Source organism: Chelonoidis abingdonii, chromosome 3 (genome assembly GCF_003597395.2).
Source record: "Chelonoidis abingdonii isolate Lonesome George chromosome 3, CheloAbing_2.0, whole genome shotgun sequence".
Classification (NCBI taxonomy): Eukaryota; Metazoa; Chordata; order Testudines; family Testudinidae; genus Chelonoidis; species Chelonoidis abingdonii.
The window spans coordinates 32,142,360-32,156,798 of record NC_133771.1 but is presented as its reverse complement, the minus strand read 5'-3'; the positions used below and the strand labels follow the sequence as shown (position 1 = coordinate 32,156,798).

The 14,439-nt window shown below is 48.4% G+C and overlaps 1 protein-coding gene across 2 annotated transcripts in view; it reads left to right on the top strand.

Moving 5' to 3' along the window:
• Window positions 1–14,439, top strand: part of GRHL1 (grainyhead like transcription factor 1) — an 85,795-nt gene that overhangs the window by 45,804 nt on the left and 25,552 nt on the right. For both annotated transcript variants that reach the window (XM_075063682.1, XM_032779727.2), the window contains exon 9: window positions 3,002–3,160. In XM_075063682.1, coding sequence (XP_074919783.1) covers window positions 3,002–3,160 — 159 coding nt within the window. The remainder of the gene's footprint in view (window positions 1–3,001; window positions 3,161–14,439) is intronic.

The following is a 14,439-nucleotide window of genomic DNA, read 5'->3' as shown; positions in this document are numbered from 1 at the left end:
ATGTTTAGCATATAGATGAACTTCTGACTTCATTGCTGAGGATGCTCTGCATGGTCAGTAGATTAGAATTTACATAACCCTCTCTTCCCCACTCCCACCCCCAGCAAATGCAAAGAAAGCTGTAAAGAGAGGCCTAGAATTCGAAAATGCCAAGAGCTCCCAACCAAAGGGAAATGGCTCCAAGGACTAAGGAATTGATGCCTAGCTAGTCTAAAGATTCTCTCCCACCCCCGCCCTTTGAAGCTTAAAGGTATAATATTAAATCACAGATTTTTGAAAGTTCCAAGACTCTATTAAACCAGTTGTAATGGCTGTATCTGCACATGTGTTCTTGAGGAAAACAGTCCTTGCTTTCTCTTAAAGATTCCTATTTCATTACAGTGATACAGACACAAGGATGTACACAAATAAACATTCATTATGGGCAGGCTAAGCAATATACATGCAACCAATAAAAGTCAGTACTAATCAGAAATAACACTTCTGCTCATAAGGCAACATTATCCATTATACAAATCCAAAACCAGAGGAAACTCCTCAAAGTCCTCCACTTGCTCCCTTATGCAATGCAGAATGCTCTCTCGGGTGTTCCAATTCTGCAGTCTTTACTTAGACAAAACATCTGTTTGAAGTCGGAGCATTCTACCCCTACAAGCTGCATGAACAGGCCCTAGATCTGCATTGTACTAACTCTTATAAATAGCTCAATATTGGCTGTGTTGATATGCCCACACCATCTTGTAGAGGATCAGGGAGGAGTGGGTGGCTTAGAAGCTGGCAAACCAATCTGGTCAATTTATTGTAGGTGATTTGCTTTTAAAACCCCTAATACTTTTTTCCAGCAATGTTCTAATGGTGTTTAGCTACATATTTGCCTCCTTTAAATCAAAGACTTGAAGCATTGTTGCTTTAGAATATTGCACAAAAGTGTATAGAATCAATTTGACAGGATCATAGGGCTTTAGTAGCTGTTTCTTCCATGCAAAATCCATTCAGTGCACAGCCTAAAATGTTGGGTAGCAGTAGTTGGTTCTAGATCAGATGCCCTGATTTTATAGGGACAGTCCTGATTTTGGGGTCTTTCTTATATAGGTTCCTATTACTCCCCACCCCCATCCCGATTTTTCACACTTGCTGTCTGGTCACCGTAGTTCGTTCTTATAAAATTCTCAAAAGTGGAGCTAGTTGCTGCCATAGTGATTCATAGATATTTATTGAAAAATGTGTGAACAGTTCATACGTTTTAATGCTAGATCTTTTCCCAGAGATTGTGGGTAACCAAACAGACATTAAGGGACTGATTCGTAAAACTACACTGATTTGTGTAGTTTTAATGGTAGAGTGATAATGCAATACTTTGGTAAGGGTGTGTGCCAATAGCTACCTGCATAACTGCCATTTGCATGAAACTCTCTCCTGACTCGCACAGGCAACACGATTGTACTCCTTAATTGTACATGCAGTTGTTCATATTAATTGCATGTGCATTTTTGAAAATCAAACTTTAATAATTTAATCAGGAAACCTCATCTAGTGCAGATATGCACGTTCTTCAGCTACCTTCTCAGTGCTGCAGACAGTATTCTTATAAAAAAAAAATCCCTTGGAAACAGGAATAACTTGTCACTCACCTGTAATACTTACTAGCTTTCCCCCTTTTTATAATACGTGTAAAACATGTTTCAACCTATGACGACAGTGCTGCATAAAAACCTTTTTTAAACTGTGTAAGCTGTTGAAAACTTAACTTGGCAAATTGTAGTACCAATCAAGTACCAGCAGGAGTCCCTCACTCACTATTGATGTTTAGAATTTCAGTTTGTTGTTGTTATTATAAGCAAAACAAACTTGCAGTTAAACTTTGGAGCAATATTTTTCAAAGTCCTGGTTAAGGTACTTGGTGTGGCTTCTGGCTCTGAAATCCTTGCTTTCTTTAGGGGATGGGAAGGGATTCTTATCTTTTATCCTTGAAAGGAAGGAGAGAGGAATCCATTCTAATGCTTTGGCTGATCTTGATCCATAACTTTCCGGTAAATCATTGTCTTTGGTTTCCGCTACTTCTAACCCCTCATGATAATGAGGACTACCTGTGTATAAGAACCTGGTATTTGAATAGGTGCATCTTTTGGCTAAGTACTAATTCAGTGTGCCTCTAAATAGGACAACTAGAAAATTCCCTTCCTCTGCTACTACTAAGACCTTACATTAAGAAACTGAAATTATTTTTAAATTACTTTTTCTATTAACTTTCATTTCATTTGAACAATGAAAATGGATTCATATTCTACTTCCCAACATCCTGCTAGAGCTCAGGAAAAGGAACACTGCTGGGAAGCATTCATGACCCTGATCCCATGAAGATTTACGCATGTGCTTAACTTTTAAGACCCACAGGTAATCCCACTGCAATCAATGGGATTGCTTGCATGCTTAAAGTTAAGTATGCCCTGAGGTTTTTGCTGGATTGGGACCTGTATTAAATAACTATATTTAAAAATTCATCAGTTTCAACGGTAGAATTTAATCATGGAGCTAACATGGTTTTGTGACTGTCCAAACTGATTTCTGTTGTGCATGTTACAAGCCTGTCTGACTCCTGTTTTAAGTAAGGTTTTTAAACACTGTTCTTTTGACCAGTGAAAATGGGGCCTGAAAGGGATTTCTGCCCCCTAGAAAAGGGTTACAATAGGCAAAATATTTCTCGGGACATAAAGATCTTCAGATGTTAACTAGAGTCTGCATGAGGTTTGATATTTGTTGCTGTAATCCACACTAGGAGGATGAGTCTTTGTACCTCCATTAGTGGCTGGTCCACTGATTCATGTGAATAGTCGTTTAGCTTATGTGGTAGAAACTCACTGTTTTCGTTCTGAAGATCTAGGATTGAAATCCTATAGCCAACCCAAGTGGAGTCATTATATTGTGACTCAGTATGGCTGGCTGAAGCAACACTGAGAATGTATTAATCGCTGCTGATGGAAGCTATTTCCTTCTTTTGCAGGTTTTTATTTCTGTAAACTGCCTCAGCACAGATTTCTCCTCTCAGAAAGGAGTTAAAGGGCTGCCTTTGAACATTCAGATTGACACCTACAGCTACAATAACAGGAGTAACAAACCCGTCCACAGGGCCTACTGCCAGATTAAAGTCTTCTGTGACAAGGTAAGGTCAGGCCAGCCTGCAAATGAGGGCTTGGGGAAGGCTGTTCCTCCAGCTCTATTTAGTATAAATGACCTTTTTCCTTTATGATTCTAACACATGCTATTTTGGATAATCTCTGAAAACTCCATATGTGTTTGGCATTTGTAAGGGAAAAAATTGCTTGAAATGCTGAAGTGACCTCAGAAAAATTTGTTTCCTTCAGAATGCTTGAGTGTTGCAAAATGTTTTTAGGCACAGTTAGTGTTGACTTTGGGGATGGTCCTTGGGAGATGACACTGAATGTCACAGTTGCCAACAGCAAAAACTCTGTATACTTGGTTTTCAGTTCAAATTTGATACTCTGTTGAGATAGGGAACAAGTCTGTTTTTACGAAAAATCACTAAATATGGAATTTTTTATTTCTTTGTGTGCCTTCTTATTGTTCTCATTATCCAAATATCTGAGAACCTCACCAGTAATGAGTTTGTTTTCCTACTGCCCTGGTGAGATAGGAAAGTATCATTAATAGCATTTTATCGATGGAGAGACTGAGGACAAAATTTTCAAGTCTCCACTAATTTTGAATGCCTCAGTTATGAGCGCTCCGCTTGGCACTTATGGTTTGGTTTTTCTCCACAGGTGTAGAGCACCTAAAGCTGAGAGTGCAGCATTGTAGAAAGTGGAATATTTCCTGAGACTATGTGAAGTTTTAAAAAATTGTCATTTTGTGAAAATCTGGTCAATTTTTTGTGACTTACAACTCATTCAGATCTGGGCAGACTTTCCCAGGCACAGCGAAAAGCACATCTCTGAGCCCAGGGCTTCTCCCAGCCAAATTCTGAACTCTCAACCCCAAAGTGCAGGCTACCATAAAAAAATCTTAATATTTCTGTCGCTATCACTCTAGTTATAATGCGTGGATGGACACTCGCCCAGCCTTCTTCTGCCCCACTGCAAGGCCTATACTGTAAGCAGGGCCAGAATAGTGGTTTAGGCACTTATGAAAATTATACCCAAAGTGACTTAGACTCCCAAATTCCACAGCACATAAGTTGTTTGAAAATGGGAATTAGGCACTTATGAAAACGTTCCCTTTAATCTTAAAAATTACAAAGGGTTTGCAGACTTCCTGAGGGTTTCTTGTGCTCACTATTTACTCGGCATTATAAATCTGGTTGGCATGTCCATACTGCACTATGCAGATCTTCTGACTTGGGTCTGCAGCTTGACCTATTTCCAAACTGGACAGGGCTTGGACCAGAGTCACAGCAGGACTTGGGCTCTGACCAACCCTCATAGCAGGCCCTGAGTGCTTGTGGACTCAAGTCAAACTATTTTATGTGTAAATGGAAGGGAGGGTTGGGTTCAAACTTGAGTCAGAGCCCAGGCTTAGTGTGCAGTATAGATATACCTAGAGAAGCTAAGTGACTTGTCACATAAGAAGTCTGTGGTGGAGAAGAGAATTGAACCCAGGCTAGTACCCTAACCCCTGGACTACCTCTCCTCAATCAGTTGCAAGCTAAAAAAGCAGACTTCCAATCTCCGTTGCTTTTAATAAACCAGTTGTTCATAATATGGCAAATCCACACTCTGCTCATTGGTTCAGAGAAAAGTGTTTTCGTCTGCATCATACATTTTCAGCAAATCTAGTTAGTTACCCTCATTTTATGTAATTTTTCACTTTGGATTTTGTCTGGTCTCTCTGTCTACAATAGACAATTCCTCACCCAGATTCTGAAGTGGACTCACATGGGGAGCACATCTCTGTCAATACAGCATCATTCAAATATTGGCTCAAGCTCTGTTTAAATAGTATAAAAATAGACTTGACCAGGCACCTCCTATTAGCTGAGTCCCAACCCACAGCGGTGCCTCCATCTGACTGCAGAGGATGACTCATTAGTCACCTTATCTCTTCCCCTAAGCAGCCAAGGCTTGAATCTTAAATGATCCATTCATTTACCTTAAGTACTTAAGTGGCCACCATTACCATAAAAACTGAATGTCTCTCACAGTAAAGATTGTGAGGCTATGTGGGTGAGGTAGTATCTTTTATTGGACCAACTTCTGTTGGTGAGACTCAAGTTTTCAAGCCTACCCAGAGCTGCTCTTCAGGTCTGGGAAACTAACTTGGAGTGTCACAGCTAAATACAAGGTGGAACAGATTGTTGTTCTTCGAGTGATTGCTCATGTGTATTCCATAATAGGTGTGCATGCTTGCCATGTGCACCGATGCCAGAAGTTTTTCACCCTGCCAGTACCCGTAGAGGAGAGCCCCCTAGCGACCCTGGAGTGGTGCCTCCATGGCGTGGTATATGGCGCTGCATCTTCCCCCCACCCTCAGTTCCTTCTTGCCACCTGTGAAGGTGCACCGGAACTGCTCTGCTCCAGTTTGTCTGCAGCTTTCCTCTAGAACTCTTATTTGTTCATAGTAGTACCTGTAGTTGAAGTAGTTTGGATTAGTATTAGTTTAGTTTAGTGCGCCCGTGTCAGGGCATGCTCCATGCCCCAGGCTTTAAGTCGTGCAACACTTGCCGGCAGCTGATGCAGGTGAGTGACCTGCACATGGACTGTTTACGTTGTCTGGGGGAAACCCATCTCAGTGATTGCTGCAAGATCTGCAAATCTTTCAAGCCTCGGGGCAAGAAAGAAAGGGACATTTGGCTCAGAGACATTCTGATGGAGTTGGCATTGACACCGACTCTGGTGCACCGCTCTCAGTCGGCACCGGGTACCACAGCGTCGGTGCGCAGTGACCCTTCGGTGCCTTCCACCAGTTGGCACCACTCCCTGTCCACAGGGCACGTCAGGAAGTCTAAGAAGAGGTCTTCGCTGAGGCACTGGAGCAAGATGGGGTGAGAGACTAGACCCATATTGGGCAGTTCTCGGTCCCTGTTGGCCTCCAGGCCTCTGACTCAGGTCGAGCGGAGTAGCCCAGCCCAGTCGGTGCTGGCTTCCCTGGATGTGTGGGTAGCCTCCACGCCGGAGACTCTGCAAGCGGCCTGGTACGTTATGTCCCTACTGGTACCAGGGGCACTGCCACCGTTGGCTCCCCAGTCCAGAGACAAGCCACCACTTGGATCGCCACATTCGCCTCCTGGACAGTACCGTTGTGGTCGAGGGAATGTTCCCGATGCCATTCGCCACTCAGTGACCGCCCAGTGCATAGTCCACACCGCTCACTGTTGACCCGCATCAGGTTGTCTAGCTGGGTTCCGACTGACGGGTCCAGGCACCGCTCTGCCTCGAGGGACCACAGACCTCACAAAGGGAGCGGGCCCCATCGAGACAGAGACAGATGGCACCAGAGGCCTTCATCTCCAAGAGGCTACCGTAACCCATCGTGTTATGGGTGTCGACGCGGTTCCCATTCTTCATCTCGCTCCAAGACCCCACCTTGGCACTGCTCCTGCAGTCCCAGGCATTGATCGCTGGCGTGGATCCACCTGCCATAGCCGATCGCAGAGAAGCTGCTACCTGCAGTACCATTCCTCCACATTGGGATCATGGTCTCGTGGTCAGCACCGTTCCCAACGCCACCGCTCCTCCCAGTCCAGGGACAGCAGCAGGTCATACACCAGCCCGGCCTCCCTTCATAGTCATCAGTTGATGGGACAGGCTAGTCAGGCTGAACAGCCTGCTCCACTGGTGCCACAGCAGGTGGAGTGGCACCAGGCTCCTTGGCCGGCACCTTGGTACCAATGGGCCCCATGGTGGGGGCTCACTTCGTGGCCGGAGCCTCGGAACAACCGTTGGCCTCTCTCTCTTTCCCAGCCTCCCAGAAAGGCATCAGTGAGACGTGCATTTTCAGTTCTGTGCCTGGAGGGTGACCAAGTGGTGGGACCTCCAGTACCGGTGGGTATGCAGAATACCCTGCCAGCATCCTCACCCTCCCCTGATGAGGTGATTGACCCCTCTTCGTTCTGTTCCACAGAAGGACTCTTAGGCCCGCCAGGAACTATTGAAAAGGGTAGCATCAAACCTCAACCTTCAGGCCGAGGAGGTGGAGGAACCCTTGGACTCCCTCTTCAATGTCCTATCTGCCTCAGTACTGGGCAGAGTGGCTCTTCCAGTCCACGAAGGGGTGGCAAAAATTTCAAATGCCTTGTGGCAAACCCGGCTTCCTTGTCCCCCCCACCATTTCTAAGAGGGCAGAGCGGAAGTACTTTGTGCCCGCCAGGCGCGGCATGAATACCTGTATACCCACCCTGCCCCCAGCTCCCCCATGGCTGTTGGTCAACCACAGGGAGAGGCAGGACCAACCAGCCCCTACTCTGAAAAATAAAGACTCCAGGAGGTTGGATTTATTTGGGAGAGAGGTTTTATTTGTCCTCGAGTTTCCAGTTAAGGGTGGCAAACCATCAGGCTCTCCTGGGTTGGTATGAGTTCAATGTGTGGGGCTCTTTACCCAAATTCGAGGACTCTCTCTCCAGGAGCGTGACAGGAAGGAGTTCAAAGCTCTGGTTGAGGAGGGTACAAAGGCTGCCAGGGCAACCCTGCAGGCAGTGTCAGATGCTGCAGAAACAGCTGCAAGGTTCATGGCCTCCGCAGTGTCCATGAGAAGGCTGTCTGGGCTGTCCAGTGAGGCACAGACTTCCTTGCAGGGCCTCCTGTTCGATGGCAAGGCCCTATTTGCGGAACAGACAGACATGAAACTTCATGGCCTGAAAGATTCCTGTACTACACTTAAGACACTTGGCCTTTATGTCCCAGCTCTGGCTAGGCCCAAGTTTAAGCCTCAGCAGGCTCCCACCCAGGCCACTCACTGTAAATAAAAGCCCCCTTATAAAAAGTCCACAGGACTATAAGAGAAACACCCACAGAAGCAGTCTCGGTCTGCCCCCAGCCTGGGTCCTCCAAGGGTAAAGAGGCGGGGTTCACACCAGGGATCACAATAAAGCTTCCCTTCTCCAACCGGTTGTGTGCTTTTTCTCCTGGAGTGGTTGTGACTGACTTCAGACTGCTGGGTCCTCAACACCATCTCCTGGGCCTACATCCTCCAGTTTACCTCTACCCCCATCCCTCCTGGGACCCCTCTCACGGGACCCTGTTAGAACAGGAGGTGGAGCAGATCCTTGGCTTAGGAGTGGTGGAAGTGGTGCCAGCGGAGTTCAAAGGCAATGGGTACTACTTCCACTATTTCCTTATCCCAAAGGCCAAAGTGGGATTTGGGCCCATTCTGGATCTGCGAGGCCTAAACCAGTACGTGGTAAAGCTCAAGTTTTGCGTGGTTTTTCTGGCCTCCATCGTCTCCTCCCTTGATCTCGGGAACTGGTACACCGCCCTCGATCTGCAGGTTGTGTACTTCCACATTCACGTATTCAAGGGGCACAGGTGTTTCCTCTGTTTCATGTTGGGCAGGAGCACTAACAATTTACAGTTCTCCTGTTTGGTCTGTCCACTGCTCCCAGGGTATTCACGAAATGTATGTTGGTGGTGGTGGCCTACCTCAGGCACCATGGGGTCCAGATCTTCCCCTATCTGGACGACTGACTGGTCAAGGACAGCTCCCAGTTGCAGGTGCGTGATCACGCGGTGCTCCTCCTGTCCACATGCGCCACCGTAGGCCTGTTGAATTACACCAAGTCCACGTTAGTCCCGGTACAGTGCATAGAGTTTATCGGGGCAGTCCTGGACATGACGTCAACGAGGGCTTCCCTCCCACCAGACAGATTCAAGACCCTGAAAGGGCTCATTGACACAGTCAAAGTTTCCCATGACGACAGCCAGAGCGTGTCTCCACCTCCTGGGTCACATGTCAGTGTGCATTTATGTGGTTCGCCACACCAGACTTAGGATGAGGCCCCTCCAGTTCTGGCTGTCCTTGGTGTTCTCCCAGGCCAGAGACAGGATGGACAAGGTCCTCACTGTGCACGAGCCGGTGGTCACCTCTCTACAATGGTGGTCCTCCCCAGGGAGCATGCTCCGTGGGGTCCCGTTCAGGGGCAAGGGCCCGTTGCTGGAGCTGGTGTCTTGATGCATTGGACTTGGGTCTGAACATTCCCCACATGGGTTCCACACCCCAAGGTCTGTGGTCTGCGCGACCAGGTCTGTGGTGGCCACTGAGGAAGTAGATCTTCTCGCAGAGCCCCCGCTACACATGTGCAGGTGGCGGAATCCCCCTTGGTGTGCCAGAGGTTGGTCCTGGCAGATGTCACCAGAATCGGAGATCTCCTGGAGACTACGACGGGGAGACCGGCTGGATGTCCTGACACACACTCAGCGCATGGGGCTCTCTAGGTCTCATACTCTCCAGCGCATACTTCAGGAGGTGAGGGCCACTTTGCTGCCCTCTGCTCGGGTCTACCTCCACTTGGTCCTGCGAGAGGGCATGCCCCACCCACCCTCCACCCCAAGCCCTCCAGATGTTTTAACTGGGCCCCTGCCCCGTGGAGTCAACCGCCTCCCTCCCCCCCGCCCCTTCACTGTGAGCCAGCTGCGCAACTTGCAGGTGGTTTGTTTCCAGAACGCACCAAGGAAACACCTATAGATGCTCATGCTCCACACCCTTCACTTCATCACCCTCGTGTCCCGCTCCAACACAAAGTGGCGGGACCTCCTGCCACCTCTAGAGGGTGAGGAGCCTTGGTGGGTCAGTCTATACTCTGCCCTGGTCTGGAGGCCTGACGGGGATATCAGTTGGCGGCTCCTTCATGGGGCTGTGAGCACAGGCATGTACTTGGCATGGTTTACCCCCATCCCGGACACATGCCCCTACTGTGGCATGAGAGACACCCTGGCAAACCTTTACTAGGAGTGCGCCAGGTTGCAGCCCCTGTTCCGCGCTCCACAAATATTTTGTTAAGCTTCTGGCTGCACTTCTCCCCTCATCTCCTTATCTATGCACTCCCCATCTGTGGCCCCACAAAGCCACAGGACCTCCTGGTCAACCTCCTGGCCCTGGCTAAAACGGCCATCTATAAAACCAGAGAGAGGGGGTTGGCCGATGGGGTCTCCTGTGACTGGGGGGCCTATTCCCAATCCTCCATCCGCTCACGCATCCGGGCAGAGTTCCTCTGGGCGGCATCCGCTGGCTTCCTTGATGCCTTTGAGGAGCAGTGGGCACTGTCCAGGGTTCTCTGCTTGGTTTCCCCTTCAGGTTCCCTTTGTTTGACCCTTTGACCTCACTCCCATCCCTGTTATCTCATTAGTTGTCCCCCAGAATTATATGATTTCCAGGCCCTGTGGATCCTCCCTTTAGGCTGAGGATGGGGTGAGGGGGAGGGTGTCCTTTAGCAGTGGATCAATAGGATCGAGGAACTCAGGGTGGTCCGGCTGGCGTGCGTGGCCTTCCGCTCACACCTGGAGGGCAGAGTGGTCAGGGTTCTCACGGACTACATATCCTCAATGTTTTACATCAACAGGCAAGGTGGGGCCTGCTCCTCTGCCAGGAAACCCTCAGGCTATGGGACTTCCATATAGCCCATGACATTTGCCCACAGGCCTACCACCTACCAGGCACCCGAAACTCGCAGGTGGATCGCCTGAGCCGAGACTTCTCCTCTCAGGATGAGTGGTCTCTACACCCAGAGGTGGTGCATAGACTTTCCAAGAGTGAGGAACTCCCCAGGTGGACCAGTTCATGACTCAGCAGAACTGCCAGTGTCTCCGGTCTGCTCTGGGGGTGCTGGGAATGGGTGCTATCTCGATGCCTTCTTTCTGTCCTGGTCAGGCCAGCTTCTCTATGCCTTCTCCCCGATCCTGCTGATTGACAAGGTACTGGAAAAGATAAAGACGGATAGGGTCCGGGTCCTCCTGATTGCTCTGGCATGGCTCAGGCAGCATTGGTATGGGACCCTCCTGAGCCTGGCGGCTGCCCCACCATGACTGTTGCCATCCTGCCCAGACCTGCTCTCCCAGGACCAGGGCTGCCTCCTCCACCCCAACCTAGCAGCACTCCACCTCATGGCATGGCTGTTCAATGGTTAGGCCGGGAGGAAAGGATGTGCTCGGAAGGGGTTCAATGCATCCTCTTGGAAAGCAGATGACTCTCCTTGCGTCGAGCCTACTTGGCTAAGTGGTCTCAGTTTTCCTGATGGATGGCTGAGCAGGGCATTTCCCCTGTGGCTGCCCTGATCCAGCTCATTTTAGACTATCTCCTTCACCTTAGACCCCAAGGCCTGACGCCCTCATCTGTCAAGGTGCACTCAGCGGCCATATTGCCTTCCACCTGCCCATGCAGGGGCACGCGGTGTTCCCCCATACTACGACCTGCCGATTCCTTAAGGGATTGGATTGTCTCTTCCTATACGTTAGGCCCATAGTCCTGCAATGGGACCTGAACTTGGTGCTGGCATGGTGGACGGGTCCCTCTTTTGAGCCATTGGCTACATGCTCCTGGTCGCATCTCTCGTGGAAGGTAGACTTCCCGGTGGCTATCGTGTCCACTAGATGGGTCTCAAGATCCTGACTTCCGAGCGCCTGTGCAGGGTGTTTCATAAGGATATGGTCCAGCTCTGCCCACATCCTTCATTCCTCCTAAAGGTGGTCTTCGGCTACCACATGGGTCAGGACATTTTCCTGCTGGTCCTCTGCCCCAAGCCCCATGCGTCCAGTGAGGAGCGTTACCTCCACACTCTGGATGTCAGATGGGCTCTGGCCTTTTACCTGGAGTGGACTAAGCCATTCAGGAAGTCTTCGCAACTGTTCATCGCCTTGGCCGAGCACATGAGAGGTCAGCCGATCTCCACTCAGTGGCTCTCCAACTGGATCACCTCATGCATCCATATCTTTTATGACCTGGTGGGAATCCCTCCACCGTCAATTGTGAGGGTACACTTAACTAGAGCGTGAGCCTCGTCAGCTGCCCATGTCCCCGTTCAACATTTGTAGGGCTGCCACATGGTCTTCAGTTCACACATTCACTTCACATTATGCAATTGTCTCCCAGACCAGGGAAGACATTGGGTTCGGCAGGGCTGTGCTCCATCCTGAGAGTTTGTGAACTCCTACCCACCTCCAGCAGTTACAGCTTGGAATCACCTATTGTGGAATACACATGAGCAATCACCCCAAGAAGAAAAGACAGTTCCATAACTGGTGTTCTTGAAGATGTGTTGCTCATGTCCATTCCACATCCCACCCTCCTTTCCCTGTCAGAGTTGTCTGGCAAGAAGGAAATGAGGGTGGGGGGAGCGCGCAGCACCCCTTATACTGCGCCATAGAGGCGCCACTCTAGGGGTCACTAGGGGCACTCCCCTATGGGTACTGCTAGGGGAAAAACTTCTGGCACCGGTGCACGTGGCGAGCACGCACATCTATTGTGGAATAGACATGAGCAACACATCTCGAAGACCACCAGTTAGGGAAAAGGTCGCTGTCTTTTTAGCAAAAGTAAAAACAACGAGGAGTCTTGTGGTACCTTAAAGACCAACAGTTTATTAGAGCATAAGCTTTCGTGGACTGTGGCCCACTTCTTCAGATGTATAGAGAAAATGTAAACACATTTCAAGACGTTACCTCACCTACCTTCTCGCTCTAGTATCCTGGGACGAACATGGTTACAACTACACTGTGTAAAATCTTTAGCGTGTTTAGCCTCACAACACCTCTGTGTGAGGTAGAGTAGTTCCCCATTTTATAGATGGGAAACAGAGGAAGAGAAACTTAGTGATACACCGGAAGCCAGTGGTGGAGCAGGAAGTTGAACCTGGGTCTCCCAGGCTGGTGTTCTAACCACTGGGCCATGCTTTTTGTATGCAGTGACGGGTGCTGCTGGAATATTGTATGGGTTCGTGGGTGGCAGGGGAACCATAGGGGATGGGGAGAGTGAGAAGAAATGTTCATGAAATGTGAACTTTTCTCAAAAGACTGGCTTCCCAGCTCCCCTCACTTAATCTGCTTCATGAGTCAGCCAGTGAAAGATATGCCTGTATTTTGTTGCACCTGGGTGAATTCCATTGATATCACTGGGGCTCTGCATGGGCACCCAAGTATGTCTGTGTGCAGCAAGTTGCAGGATCAGGGCCTAAGAGACTGTCTCCAGGGGAGGTTAGGCGCGTATTAGGTCTGTGCATGACAGAATAAGGAAGAACCTCTCCTTCTGTCTCTATACAGATCCTTTAACCCTAGATTACTTCAATTCAAGGAAGAGATTTACAATGGAATTTACCTGCAGCAAAACTTCATGGTGAAATGAACCCCCTCTCCCCATGCAGTTGCATTGCCATGCCAAATGTTCCTCTAGCTGAAATCCTAGTTTGGAAGCTTTTCCATGGAGGTTGGATCTGTGTACTCCCGTGTCATTAAACATCTGTGTGGAAGTCCAGGCAGTATAGAACAGCAGTGACCCACTTCACAACACAGCATTTGAAATGGGCTGTCCATAAACACAGTAAGGACATGCCACGTACACCATGTCAGGTTGTTAGTCTCACTGAATGAAGAAAAATCATCCTCTTCAGACTGCCAAAAAAAAAAAAAAAAAAAACACGCCCAAAACTCCAGGCAGTTGCTGGCTGTGTACAAAAAAAAAAAAAGTGCTCCCCCTGCCACACACACCCCCAAGGATCCTCTTAATAGATTTGCTGAAAAATGCACTTTTGGTTGACTCCTAATTATTTGCAGATTTGACGTACGCAGTTTGTCATTCACGAAATGACCAGAGGAGGTGTTGGTGCTGCTGCTTTCTGTTTTTAAGCTTCGGCCCAGTTGTTAGGGTATGCACCTGGAATATGGTAGACACAGGTTCGAATCTCTGTTCAGGAACAGACCAGAATTTTCAGTGAAATAACAATTTCAGATTCAGTTCAACCTGAACTAAACTTTTTTTTTTTTTAATTTGAGCAGCCACCACCCTGAAAAATCAGTTATTCACCCAGCTCTACTTGTAATGATGCCGTTAGTGGCTCTAGGGTTGAGGATTCTGTTACGCTTCCTCTACCTGTTTGTTAAATTTTGAACTCTTCAGACCAGAGTCTGGCTTGTACGGGGTTAAGCACGTTGTTGGTGCTTAACAAATAAAACCAATTTTTCGTAAGGTAACAATTCTCAAAAGGAAAATTGACTATCATTGTCTCAACCCAGGAGTGAAATTAGAATCTTAAGGATTTAAAAACAAACAAACAAAAACAAACCCACCCCACAAACCAGAGGTTTTGATAGGGATCTGAACCCTCAAACTCCAGGACATAATCCACCCTCTAACTGATGGGATTGGGAAGAGACTTTCCATGTCGTTTAACCCTTGCTTCACAGGGAGTTTTCCTAGGCCTCTTTCTGATGCATCTGGTCTTGGCCAGCAGTGACAGATGGAACATGGACTGGATGGACCACTGGTCTGATGTAGTCTGGAGATTCC